This window comes from Penicillium antarcticum (assembly GCF_028974205.1).
Source record: "Penicillium antarcticum strain IBT 31339 chromosome Unknown utg000009l_segment0_segment0, whole genome shotgun sequence".
In the NCBI taxonomy this organism is placed as follows: Eukaryota; Fungi; Ascomycota; class Eurotiomycetes; order Eurotiales; family Aspergillaceae; genus Penicillium; species Penicillium antarcticum.
Genome location: NW_026695307.1, coordinates 5,920,392 through 5,934,047, shown reverse-complemented (window position 1 = coordinate 5,934,047; position 13,656 = coordinate 5,920,392). Strand labels below are relative to the sequence as shown.

The 13,656-nt window shown below is 48.6% G+C and overlaps 3 protein-coding genes across 3 annotated transcripts; 1 reads left to right on the top strand and 2 right to left on the bottom strand.

Annotated features, from left to right (window-relative positions):
- Positions 1-643: 643 nt before the first annotated feature.
- N7508_010582 (uncharacterized protein) lies at positions 644-2,025 on the top strand (the record flags this gene model as incomplete). Its single annotated transcript, XM_058468642.1, has 4 exons — positions 644-783; positions 914-1,118; positions 1,438-1,695; positions 1,846-2,025. Coding segments are annotated over 4 exons (783 nt in total), but the record flags the coding sequence as incomplete, so codon positions are not given.
- A 1,932-nt stretch (positions 2,026-3,957) lies between these two features.
- On the bottom strand, positions 3,958-4,261 carry N7508_010581 (uncharacterized protein; the record flags this gene model as incomplete). Its single annotated transcript, XM_058468641.1, has 2 exons — positions 3,958-4,119; positions 4,142-4,261. The coding sequence occupies 2 exons, from the start codon at positions 4,259-4,261 to the stop codon at positions 3,958-3,960; spliced, it is 282 nt and encodes a 93-aa protein (XP_058316487.1).
- A 2,594-nt stretch (positions 4,262-6,855) lies between these two features.
- Positions 6,856-12,371, bottom strand: N7508_010580 (uncharacterized protein; the record flags this gene model as incomplete). The annotated part of the gene is made up of 2 exons (XM_058468640.1): positions 6,856-8,014; positions 8,065-12,371. 2 exons carry the CDS (start codon positions 12,369-12,371, stop codon positions 6,856-6,858), a joined length of 5,466 nt encoding a protein of 1,821 aa, XP_058316486.1.
- Between the last annotated feature and the right edge of the window lie 1,285 nt (positions 12,372-13,656).

Below are 13,656 nucleotides of genomic sequence, written 5' to 3'. Positions count from 1 at the left end.
TTCGTAAGGTAATAGCACAAGACCAACCTAGTATGAATCTGGTGATTTTGGCGGGCACGGTTGACTTAGTTTTCAGGCCTTAGTTGGATTTTCCTCCTTAGTTGTGAGCTATAAAGCCCGTCTCCTCAGTAGAACTAACCAAATCTATTCTTTGTCTACTTCTGAACCTTGCTGGATTTTCTATAGCTTGGTAAATGCTTAGGAAGCGAAGCGCTTCTGGCTGCCTCCAGAAGCGGGCCGAGAGTGGTTAGCATTAACAAATTAGTTTAGGGTCAAACTCTCGGCAATCGAAGTGCTTAGCACTACTCAAACTGACCCGCCTTACTTGCGCTGAACTTGGGCGTGGGGATAAAAGTCCAGGCCATCTGGAAGTTCCCTGTACTTCCCTGCAAACCCCGCAGTATTCCCGAGTGCCACCAACTTCCAAAAGAAGCCTATTCCAAGGCGGATATTATAGCGATGGTTTATTCTTCCTTGATGGTCTGATTTTACAGCATCGGTTTGATAAATATGTCTAGCTGTACCCACCATGCTCACTCGAGGGCTTGTCCTTATTTTATGATATCTCCGCTTTCAGCCGGGATAACCTCATTTCCGTAGATCACGACTAAAATTTCAAGTTGTTTTATTTTCAGTTGTCAGTATGACGGAAATGGTAGATGAATCGAATAGGGACTCACGCGCTCAGTCGGCGATGAAGAACCGCTGGACATCGCTCTTACACAACCCCAAACTAATGGCCATTGCTCTCTTCGCCTCATATGTTTCAGATAATCTCTTCTGGTAGACTTTATTCTAAAAATCTGGATCGGATTGGCGGATTTGAGTATGGATACCAACAGGGAGTCCTGGGCCAGTCCCTGGTTATGACTCGCTTTACAGACAACTTCCCTACTGTCGTTGCATCCTCTAGTGCGAACGGTTGGCCCACATCAATGTTGCAACTGGGTGGTATCCTCGGTTCTCTCTCAGCAGGAGTTCTGGGTGAGATATTCTCCCAGACGTATACCATGTTCTCGGCCTGTTGTTGGGTTGTCCTCGGAAGCTATCTCTATTGCGGAGCCAGCTACCACAAGCCCGGTTTGCTATACGCCGGCAGGTTCTTCACCGGTCTTGGGGTTGGTACCTTTAGTGGTGTTGGGTGGGTTCAATTCTTGCTCTTGGTTTAGGTCCATCAACTGACTGTGCGGTGCGAAAGTCCCCTATATAATGCCGAGTTATCAGCGCCTGAGCTTCCTGGATTCTTAGTATCATTTTACCAGTCCGCTACAATTTTCGGAATCATGCTGCCATTCTGGATGTGATGTGGAAGTAATAGCATTGGCGGCGTTGGAGAAACACAAGCCGACATGGCCTGGCGTCTCCCCTGCTAGCCACCAGTGCCACTGAAGTAGTGTTCTTCGTATGCACTCTCCCAGCCATGCCTCTCATCGATAGAGTCGGTCGAAAGCCCATGCTTTACGCCGGTTCGGCCGTCATGTGGATGCGATGGTCCTGGCTGGCATCATCGTCGCCAAGTTCGGGAACGACTCTGAAAATCATTCAAACACTGGCTGGGCTGCAATGGCTTTCATCTGGATCTATGTCGGAGCATTTGGTGCTACCTGGGGTCCAGTATCATGGACACCGGTAGCAGAAATATTTCCCCTATCTGTTCGGTCCAAGGGCTCTTCTTTTGGCGCATCAAGTAATTGGGTAAGTGTATTTATTAGAGTGTAAAGCAGTACGAACTATGATTTAGTTCAACAACGTCGCTGTCGCCCCTTCGTTCCACCTATGTTCCAGACTTGGAAGTGGGATACTTATGTTTTCTTCACCGTGTTCCTTGCTGCTAGCATTATTTAGATTTGGTTTTTCCTTCCAGAAACCAAGGGTGCGACATTAGAGGAGATGGATCGTGTATTCAAGAGTCGCTCGGGAGAGACGGACATGATTTTGCTAGATGAGGCACGTCGGGACGTCGCGATAGCACACGACGCTACGCTGGAGATCGAGAAAGAGAGGGTTACTCATGAGGAAGAGCGTGGTTTGTTGGAATACTAATTAGTGTTGTCCTTTCTGCTTTGGTGCCTTAGTATCTCCAGGTGGATCTCTCTCTTCTGGGGCTTCTACGAAATCAAAGCATCTGGCATGATTTGGCCACTCTGCGTGACTCATTGCATGTGCGATTTCTTGATATGTGGTACAGTAGCCTCACCGAAGCCTTCTTGGTAAAGTTTTATGTCAACAGAATAAGGTTAAGGCTATATGGGCCGACCCGCAACCGCTCCACTGAGGGCCACGGTAAGTCACAAACATGTCCATGCACATGTCGCTAGAAACACGAATAATAGTCATTCAAACTGTTTTCCGTGGAGCGTTTGGCGGTACATCAATGTGACACAACGCGCTGACGGCACGTGTGTGCATGTCTCGGCTGGCAGCTGGTGCAAGGGGTAGTACTTTTGCGTGTGAACGGCAGTTGGTCAAGTTAATGGTGACTAGAAGAGTCACAGCTTCCTTAGGGCTTCATGAGAGCCACTGGTATCTCGAAACTTGTTATCCTGAGCCCCCAAATGTTTAAAGCTCATCTTGTATTGCCCTAATACAGGCTCGCGCTGAAGTGCTCGTAGCTGTAGCAATTTCCGGTGTATTTAAGATGGTCGGAGCCTTTGGGAGCATGCTGAGCCTAGCTAGCTAGCTATCTGGACCTGTTATATTTCCAATGCTATCAATTGGATCGATACCTTATGGGACCTTTTGAAAGGGAGGCTAGATAAGTTTTGTCAGCTTACATTCTGTAATTTCACGTGACTGTGTATTAAGATCGTGATGACCTACCTAAGTAGCTACCTAGATAGAACAGGTCATGTTAACAGATGTCACTTATTTTCCTTTGCAAGTGACCGGGGGATCCGAACAATTCTCGGGTGAGATTCAACAGTGTTTAGCTGCGCTCTCGGGGGCCTCCAGGCCAAGACTCACAGGATACATTGTCTCTCCTTCCCGAAATCTGGACCTAGGCTAGACGTGATCGCGGGTAGGCTTTGCGGGTAACACGCTGGGGCATATGCTTGCATTCAGCCCACCTGGCTCTGCCGCGCCCTTTTAGATATCCTCGTCCGAGGTCGATTTGTATGTTCGAATAGACGAGTATTCGAGGAGCCGAGAGTTTAGGAAATCGAGCCTGCGAGGAATCTCAGGAAGACATGTCAAGGCCTGTCTTTGAGCTAGTCAAAGGTGCTAATTGGTATGCCACAGCTTCCGATATGATTTCATGAGCTTGTCGCGTCTTTCGTGAATAGAAAAGAGCTGGCGAGATGCTCATCGCGTCCAAGGATCGCTCGAAGTGTTCTGGGTGAAGTGTTGCGAGATCTAAGAAGCCTGAGGGAACATAGGTAAATCGGCATTCCCAGTGATGCTCAGAATTTGTGCGGAGAGTTTGCAAAGTGTAAATGCAACTGGCTGAGACTGCTGTTGTTGAGGCAAGGCAGAGGCCTCCTTCTCAACAGTCACTGTGTTGGGGCCAAAACAGGGCGGCTGAGCACAGGTATCAAGTGGTATCAAAATGCTGTGCCATACCCTTACCACATACCGCTATTTTCTGTTATCTGTTCTCTTACTCTTAGTTTCTAAGTGCAAATTTAAATACCTACTCTTACACAAAGCAGCTCCATGAACCCAATTTTGGTGACTCCGAGCATAGAACCCTCCGCTTTTGTTTCTGATGTCCTTTAATAACACAATATGCTTTCCTGCTACATTACCCAACCCATTTCCCACGGCGCCTTTTTCAAGACCTATAAATGTCATCGTAAATGCGTATTCATTTTACCGGGGGAAGCGCCGTACTGTGCAATGATCCATCTTTCCCTTAAATAAGAAATTAAAGCATCACTAACAAACCGCCTTTTTCTCAGAACTTTTTGGAATAAAGCCCTTGGAGCGACAGGTTCAATGGTCCGTGTCTATATCTCTTTAGCAAATTTCGCGCACAACGAATCTTTCGGTGAGATCCACGAGGATAACAACTAACACTTCCAAGGTCTTCGCTCTCGGATACCGGAAGAAAAGGGATTGGGCTTTTGAGGGATAGGCGGCGTGTCCTCCTGAGGGAGTTAGGATCAGGTTATATGCGTCCTGAGTAGATATGTCGACTCACGCTTTCTTCTTCTTGACTTCCGGCCGCTTCGGGGGGCCAGATAATGTCTTTAATTTTCCTCTTGATTTCGGATATCTGGTGGGCAAAAGCACCAATAAAACCTGTCAAAGCATCGGCCATTGTTGAACGGCTTGAGTAAATCCTAACTGCAAAAGTGGAAAGAAAGCTCTGCCTGTGTTCTTGTGAATTCTAGCTGAGCAGGACACCAATTTATATCGATTCCATGGTCACTTTTTGGTGAAGCGCTGACAGTGATGTGGTTCTTTGCTGCATGGTGATCACCCTGCCTGCTAAACGTGTTTAATTGATTACGAAGTGGAGTCTTGTGTGATTCTCCGTTGTTCTGTGTATAATTAATTACGGAGTGGAGTCTTGTGTGGTTCTCCGTTATTCTGTGCCAATCGGCTCGTCGAGTATAGATCGGATTTGACTAAAAAAAGTGTGACCTTGAACTTATAGGTGAAGCCCCATAATCTCAGGCATATACTCATATACCCAGGAAATGCATGTGTATACTTCCTGTTTCCCTTGCAACGGCAATAGGAGGCCCAGTGGTGTCAATATCTAAATATAAAGGCAACTAGGAAACCCGATTATGTGACCAGAAGAACTGAGAGACCTTTGACATGCACCGCAGGTACAGTAGGCAGAAGGATACTGTTTTTCCTTTTTTTTCCACTTTTTTTTCTTTTTATCTTATATTTATTTTATTATTTATGATTATCATTATTATTATTATTTATTATTATTTTGCCTTTTCTTCGCTTAGAGAGATATTATTTGTCAATGTGTCCTTTAACAGTATAGCGATATTTGTCTCTTGGTTTTTACCAGCCTGAGATCACGGACCTCATCTCTTTTCATCTTATTAGTCTCTTTCAATATATTCATAGTTCTTCACTATGCCAGCCAAACACAATGATGGCACGTGTCTCCCCTGATACACCCCTGCCCTGACTTCTCCGCGGTACCGACTATTCTGCCTCACTTCGGACTCGTTACCTTCGGTGTGACAGAACATTGCGGGAATGTGATGCTCTGCGATCGTCACTCAGCCACAGTGGTGATATCCGCGTCTCCCTCGGTGCCAAGGATGTTGCTATGGTCTTTCCGGGGCGTTAACAAGTAAGTGACGGTCAGAACTTAGCCAGTGCCATCAGCTAGTATGTACCCCTGGTAAGAGATATCTCGGGCTCTGATTGGTCTAAAACATGAAACTGAGATGTCTGGCGGTCAGGAAATCGCAATAGTTGGCAGGGCAATAACAGGGGCAAAGCGAATAGGGGAAATACCTGACACTGTACAAATGCCGAAATAGTTTATCCAGACGGAGGTGTGTTCCAGATCCATCAAACGAGGCAACAAGGTAATAATCCACCGCAACGAATGCGCATTGCGGCGCCGGGGAAGGCGGGCCCACTCCCTCGGCCAGGATGCGGCTCTGCCTGCTCCGAAATTTTCATCTGCGGGGCCACATGCCTGGGAGACCCAATTGAATTCTCCTATGCTCTGGCAGGAGTGAAATTCCAGGATGCTCAGACGACGATCCTACTTAGTTGCTTCACGGCTTTTGCGGGTCGTGGAAGGGCGACTGCAAAATGATAACAATGACTAGCATACAAGATCCACCTTGTATGTGATACATCAATTGAGAGGAATCATGAATCAGGAACTGATCGTTGGCAACGAGAACATTGTGGCCATCGCCAATCTTCCGGGGTAAGGTGCTCTCCTGGCCACGTCATGTGTCTTCCACCGTATAAACCGGATTGATTCTATACCGGTAAATCTCACTCAACCCCAGTCGATGATCGGCAGCGGTGTCTCCACGAAAATGGTGGACCCAAGTAGATCAGGTTCAATTAAACCCATTACCGACCCTTTACTTCTTTCGGTCATAACCCGGATCCTCATATATTCCGCCGTGCATGCCCTATTGCCGTACCTTAATCAGACTTTACCTACCGAATATGATTTTCCTTCTTTGACGTCACTGCGACTTATTGTCGGGTGTTATTCTATGGTGTTTAAGCTCTTATGATGCAACGATCTCGCGGCAGATTCCGGTCAAAGTAGCATGAAACTTTAATGAGATCATTAGCTGTACGGTTCACCTAGCCTATACCTATGATTAAATCGTAGTGTATCTAGAGTATCTAACTGGGGGGCTCTAGTGACATGAAAAGAGCGAGAGCGGAACAGAATGGAACAGATTGGGTCAAAGGGGGACAGAGAGGACAGAGAGGACAGAAAGAGATAGCACAGGCCCAACAAAAAAGGGACAAAGAGGACAGAAGAGACAGCACAGACCCACCAGAAGCGATAACACAACCAATGGTTCCCTTTACATAGCTTATGCCTGTTTATAGAAGCGGTGGATCCCGCGCATAGCAAAGGCCTAGCGTGTCCTAGTGCCTATTGGCTCTTTTTACCATCCGGGGAAAACAGGCCGGCCAGGGTCTAACAAAGAAAGCCCAAAGCACCTGCATGGTAAGCTGAATATTCATGAAAGGAAACAACAATTGATTAAATAACAAAAACTCCAATAATGCAATTATGCGGATGGCAAAACACTTAACTCCAAGCACGACCAAGTCCACCCAAAAGGAAGTCAGGCAAAGGGCCCAACTCCATGCACGCTACCAACAATGCTCAAAACAACCTTGTTCCGCGCGTCGTAATATCAACTTAGAACAATAACAAAGAATATACCCTTAATTTTTTATCGCCTTCCTCTTCAGCACGCCAAGATGCTCCAGTCTATCCCACGCTTGGTGCATATCGGAAGCCTCATCGCCCAGCGATGGTCGGAGCTCCAGACCATCCAGGGTATGGAGCGAACCGCTTGTGCCTGCGTACAGGAGGAGTTCAAGGACTCTCCGACGCAGACGTGTGGCTTGGTCGAGATGAGTCAGATATTTCCCGTCGGCGAGAGGGTCTGCGAGTGGGACTGTGAAGGGGTCGTTGATTTCGATGTCCATGTCGGGTTTTGCCTTGTCTCCCATTGTTGCACAGTGAGATATCTGGTCATCATTTCCGTGCTCTGCGAGAGCATCGGAAAGATCTCGGTGGTTTTGTTGATGACGAACAATTGCATGTTCGTTCGACTTCAACTTCTTCCTATCCGCGTTCGTGCCATTTCCAGTTACTGCTGGAGGGTAAAAGCCAATAGTCAAAGGGTTTCCACGGATATCAAGCTTGCGCAAGGAACACGCAGTTCCATTTCCAGTTCGTCCTAATCGACTGAGGATTTGAGAGACCCTTCTCATCCGCGCGAGACGATTGCCAACTATCATCAATCTGGCGAGACAATTCATGCCCACCAGGGGTTCGACGTCATCGACAGAGTTGAAGTTCAAGTTGAGAACTTTCAGGTTAGGAAAGCTCATCGCAAAGTCACTTGGGATGCTCTTCAATGTACACGCAGCCAAATCAAGAAGCTGGAGGCGTAAGAGAGGAGCAGATGGGGAGAGTGTTTCGGATGAAAGTTTGTTGGAGGACAAGAAGACTTTGCGGATATCCTTGATGAGCCCCAGATCAAGGTCTATCGTGAAACTGGGATCCTTTTCTCTGGGTGTTTGCTCCCGTAGAGACAGAACCTCTAGATTGTGGCAGTTTTCCAGGCCGGTGACGGTCGAGAGATGATTTTGGTCAAGGTAGAGAAGGCTCACGGATGAAAATGCCCGTACATCCAAAGACTCGAGATAATTGTCCGACAGCTTAAGAGCGCGCAAGCTGATGAGCGATGCTGGAGATTCAAGACTAGTGATCTGGTTGGCACTGAGATCAAGAGTGGCAAGTGACGGGAGCCAGTCAACATTGCGAACGGAAGTTAAACAGTTGTGACTTAGGTCAAGATCCCGAAGACGTGTCCTTTACATTCGATTAGTACCATGGATTTCCGAACGTTGAAGACAACTTACAGCTCAGACCCTTCAAAATCCACCGCGGTCACAGAGTTGTTGCTCAGTTTCAAACTCAGCAAGCCATTGAGGTCTAGAATCCCATCAATATTGCGGATTTGATTGTCATTCGCCTTCAGCTCTCGGAGATGGATCAAGCTTGAGAAGCCATCCAAAGTCTCGATGTCGTTTCCTGAGACATCAAGGTATTGCAGATTAACCAAATGGCTCCAGGGAGTGAGGTTAGAGAGGCAGTTTCGTGGGATTTTGAGCGTTCGCAATGAGGATGGGATCCCACTCAATTGGCCAATGTCGTTGTCGGAAACATCCAATTCCTCCAACCGTGGGCAGAACTCATTGAGCTTATGCAGCGTGATCAACCCCTTCTGGCGTAGAACCAGGCGACGCACATGCTCCCAGTAAGGCTCATAGGGCTCGACATCAGTGATATGTTTGATCAAATCTCCGGTCGCCAATGCAAATGTGCCGTGTACTTGACGCAGAGAAGATGGGTTTGTCCGTTGAGCCACATAGCTCATCTCAAGGTTTAGAGCTCGGTCACCCTGGTTAACTGAAAAGTCTGCAAGAGGACTGAGGTGGAAGCTGTAACTTGTGTCAGGGCCAGCGCTCTGGATTGGCATCAAAGACTGTTCTGCCCCATTGCGAGCCGGTGTATCATCAACGGAAAGTGATTCGTTCCTGCGGATGAGACTCTTTTCATCGACGGTGTCCTCGTTCCTCTCCTCAATTCTTGAAATGGGACGACGAATGAAAGGCTGTCCGGCAACAGAAGTTTGGCGTCCAGTTGGAGGAACAGAAGATCGGACCGAGCCAGTTTCATGATCTGATTGAGCTGGCTCTTCGGGTGGGGGAATTCCTTGGTAGACGTGATCCTGAGAGGCTGGATCACGCTCCGTGTTACTGTTTTCCCCTTCGGAAGCGGCTTGTGCAGCAGCCGATGATAGATTGACAGTAGCAACACGTGCTTGTTTTCCCTGAGAGCGGGACGCCTTCGAAGACACAGACTCGTGGCGCTGGTTCTCTGAACTCTTTAGTCCAGGTTGGTTTCGTCTCTCTATCTCCTGTGTCTCCCATGATGTCGCTCTAGTGCCAGTGTTGGGAACACTTGACGTGAATCGAGTCTGTCTGGAGAGAATCGAAGTTCCGTTGAGAGAAGGGCCACCATCCCTCGTGTGCGGCCTAACATCTGTCTTGGTGGGAGACCTGCGTGCGGCCAGAGGACTGCAGGCTCTGACTTCTTCTTGGTCACCAGTCGTGCTCTTTGTGGGAGAGCTGAGACCATGCACTCTCATCATCTCTTGTAGCTCATCTACACTCAAGTCCGGAATATCTCTGAACGGATCCTCGCCTTCCTCGGGTTCGGAAGAAGGCCGGGGCTCCTCGACTCCATCCTTGACCCATTGATTGATGCGGCGGTCATATTTGAACCCGTTGACTTGATTCGGAATGAGGTGGGACACAATATCAGAAGCCAGCATGCCCTTCACTTGGGAGTTTTGTGAAGAGCCTGTTGGCACTGAGCTGACACTGAAGCCGGACATTTGGGTATTGATGGTCATCAAGTCCTGAGCAATATTTTCCGCCGTGTCATCAGCCATGCCACTGGTTTTACGCTTCCTCGGTCCTTGAATGCGGATGTTCTGCGAGTTGGGTGAATCAAGGTCATTCCGACTTTCCGGTCGGTCTTGGAGAGACATTTCACCATCAAAGCTCCGATCGTCTCGCTCCTGGTACTTTTTCAGATGGCTCAAAATCAATGGATTCAGTTCCTTGGGTTCCCTGATTTTGCGAAGATCCGTTCCATCGCGGCTTGGTGGGCGAGAGAATGCCTCGCGAGTGGATTCATCTTCGTAGCTCAGATCAAGCTCGTCGCCTTCGCTTTCCACGTCGGACTCTTGGACACTGGTCAGGCCTGCCGCACCTCGTCCTTTTGATCGGATCAAGTCCATGATCTTAGTGGCTTCATTCAGATAGTCTTGGGTGGTGATTGACCCCTTTCGTGAAGTATCACTGGTACCAGTGATCTTAACCAGTGGAACATCGCCATCGAGGGAGAATGAGTCGGAATAGTCCGTGTTGTCGAAGTTTGACTCGGAGAACTTTCTATGCGTCATGAGACTCACTTCAGCAGCGGTTCGTATCTGGCTTGGAGTTGGTGTGCGCGGGCGTTGCATGGATTGGGAAAATCCTGGTGGAGCAAGGTAGTCACCGTTTCCGAGCTGTACGCCCTGTTGCATGAGACTTCTCTGTAAAAGGGACATGCTGTCACCATACTTGGGGGGTGAGTCCCCGTTCTCGTAATTGGGTTCGGCACTGTTCTTTCGCATAATCGTTCGGCGCCGCTTAGGTGTTGGGTCCATGCCTGGGGCTTTGGGCACTCGCTTGACATCAGGGGGCATGTTCTCCTTGTTACCAGGTCGAGAGGCTGGTCGTATATCATCAAAGAAATCTTGTCGGACCCAGGCAGACGGCTTTCGGGTGAATCCTGAGCTGGCTGTTCTGCTGTAATGATATAGGCTATGTGCAGAGGAACCACGAAGATAGTTTCGGGTTGATGATCGTTTCCGTGATGTAGGTCGGGATCCAAATCCCGCGGCCTCATCATAGACCAGTTTGTGTTCGTAGGGGCTAGCATCCGAGAAATCAAACTTGTCCAACTCGCCACCGCCAAATTGACTTATACGATGTCCGTTATTTTGAGATCCGTGACGTTCATTACGTCTCGGCGAAGTCTCGCGTAACGGCTCGTGTCTCGCAGTCAAGAAGCTGCGGTTTTCGCCCTTCCTTCGCGCTTCCTCGGAGGGCGACGGTGGCTCTTCTTCTGAATTATCACTGAAGCTTTCCTCAAATTGACTCATGCGCCGAAGTAGCCTGTTATTCGTGAATGTGTCATGGTCACCAAACAACTTCAACGGACTCCCTGAAGATGGCATCTTGCCCTCTCTCCCTTCCGAGTCCCCGGCAGTTGATGGTCGAACGTGAGATGAGGATGGACGTGGTAAAGCGGGGGAATCAGTCCTATGAGAAGGGTTGAAAAGAGGAGAACTGCGGATTTTGGAGTTGGCGAGGGTTGCGGGAGAGAGACGATGTGAAGGAAAGGGCGATGGAGAGAATCGTCGAGGGAAGGAGCGAGTTCCACGTCGGTGGAAGTCGACTGTTCCCATCGACAGATCCTGGGGGAGAGAGTGGCTTGTCACGTCAAGCAAACTGTCGTCGCGGGATGACGCGTCGGGACGAGGCTCACTGTGGTTGTAGAAGAGGAAGCTATCGCTTGCTGGAGAGCCTGGACGGCTGTCGTTCTCGATGGACAGGCTTTCCAATTTGTTTGTGACCTGCTTCAGCGCAGACTTGATGACCTCGGACGTCTTGGTGCCGTCAACTGTATTGTTTCGCGTGAATGTAATGGGCGTGATGCCTTCGTTGCGAAGGTCTTCCAATCCACTCGCCGTCCGTGGTTGTGTATTCCCTTGTGAGTACCCTTCAGGGTCCTGAGTCGCGTCGTATGTCGCATCTCCGCCCCAAGGCGCGCGATTGACTGTCCCTGACGCTGCTTCAGTGTGATTGTCTTCTTCGTCCTCGCTACCGACGCGCGCTGGTTCGGGCTCAAATTGCTGATCGCGGTTATCCACCTCGTCTCTGCCTTGTCGCGAAGTGTTATCGGTGAAATCCCACAGCTGATCGTCCTGTTTCGAAAATGGAATGGAGTCTTGCGTTAATGAACTCTGTGGCGGCGGCTTGAAAACACTTTCGAGTCCCATCGGCGCGAACAAATCTCGTTGTTCGCCCGCCTCGATTTCTCCCCGCAGCAAGCGCCTGCGCCATTCCGGTGTGCCCTCTTGCCTGTCTTTCCCTTTCTTTGTTTTGATCTGAACGGTGCTGTTGCTCTGGATTTCGGATGATTTCGAGGCGTTCGAGGCATTCGAGACCGATCGGAGCGGGGAGCGATGGTCCATCGTAGAAGATTTGCGAACCGCACCAGAGGCGCGCCTGGGGCTCTCCTTCGTCCTGGGTGTGATGGGCGTAGATTTCTCTGGGGCAGGTGATCGCGGTTTCCGTGTTTTGGGGGTTCGGGGAGTCTTTGGGGTCGGAGGCTCTTTTCTATGGAAGTGACAGGGCCGGGTAACCTTTTTCTTGTCCGCCGGTGATTGTTTTTCGGAACGCCGCGCAGGCACTGGAATGCGACTGGGCGTGCCCGGCAGACTGGCCCTTGGAGACGAGGGCAGCGGTTGTGCTGGTGCAGGACTTGTCGGCGATGCTGGCATCGACGGCCAGTCGTCGGAAAGACTGTCGAGCCATGGTTGGCTCATCTTGCTTTGTTATGATACGCGTCTTCCTTTGGTTCGCGCCTCTAAACAAAACATGCCTACCTAGGTGGTTAGTACATGGCAATCGGAGCTAAAAAGATTGGAGCAAAAGAGAACGGTGGACATGCGGAGATGTGGTCCGCGCAGTTCATCCCCACTCAAGCTCCTTGTTTGTTGTCGTGTTTACCTGGGTTACCGACTCCGCCCACTTTGCAATCTATACTTTGAGATGCATCAAACCTATATTTTCGACTCGACGGTGATTCTTATTCATTTCTAGGCATATTTAACATTTACAAGCCCCAGATTGCCCGGCACTATTGAGTCGTTTCGAAGCCTAATGTTATGGTCCCACTTAGTCTCGATGATAACCCAATAATCTCTCGACCGATTTTTCTGCAAGGGTACAATTCAATCAAAATTGATCTAATAGAGAAGACTAAACTGGTAGTTTGTAATGAAGAGTCATATGTCTGATCTTGTGTGTCTCCTTTTAATTTGATTCAGGTGTATATAACAATTACAGCACAATACATATATTCTGCTGCTGAACAGAACCAAGTTGAACTAACCTCTAAAATTTAAACTAAAACTTCCAATATTTTCAAGTTACACAATGCAAAGATATTGAATATGTTTCCTTACGCAAGGGCAATTAAATACCAAATAGTGCAGTTTTTAGGGCGCACTCAAGGGTGGAAGCTATTGCAGATAGAATATAGCCCCTCGATTCCTTTAGCGGTTTGGTGGGCATCCTTTGACGTCATTTCAGATCTGCTCGATTAACTTTTTGATTTAATAGCTTAACCTGTCAACGGGTAGAACATGTGTGCACGTTGGTCGCTTGAAGCATTCCCTGAAGCCATCTACCAAGAGACATGACATACACAGATAAACCAACATTGCCTTGGATACGGAGTACATATAGCTGCCCAATGCGAGAGTAAACAGGGAAAGGCACATAGCAACGAGCGGTGAGACCAATCTAGTAACCTAGTACGATACATACTTTGTTAGTGCCACACGACGGCGATATCACATTCTTCTTATGTGTAGAAACACTCTCTGCCTGTTCTGAGTGGCTCGCCGAGCCTTTCACCATGGCTCTAAATCGAGGCCCTTGAAAATGAGTGAAAAAGAAGTGGAAAAGAGAAGCCCAAGAAAGGCAAAAGGTGTATATAAAGCGGTACACCCGCTTTGGGAGTTACATAGAGGCACGAGTATAGTGGCTGATTCTCTTGAATAGACCCGCTTACAGAAAGGATTCCTCATGGAGTCCGTAAAGGGT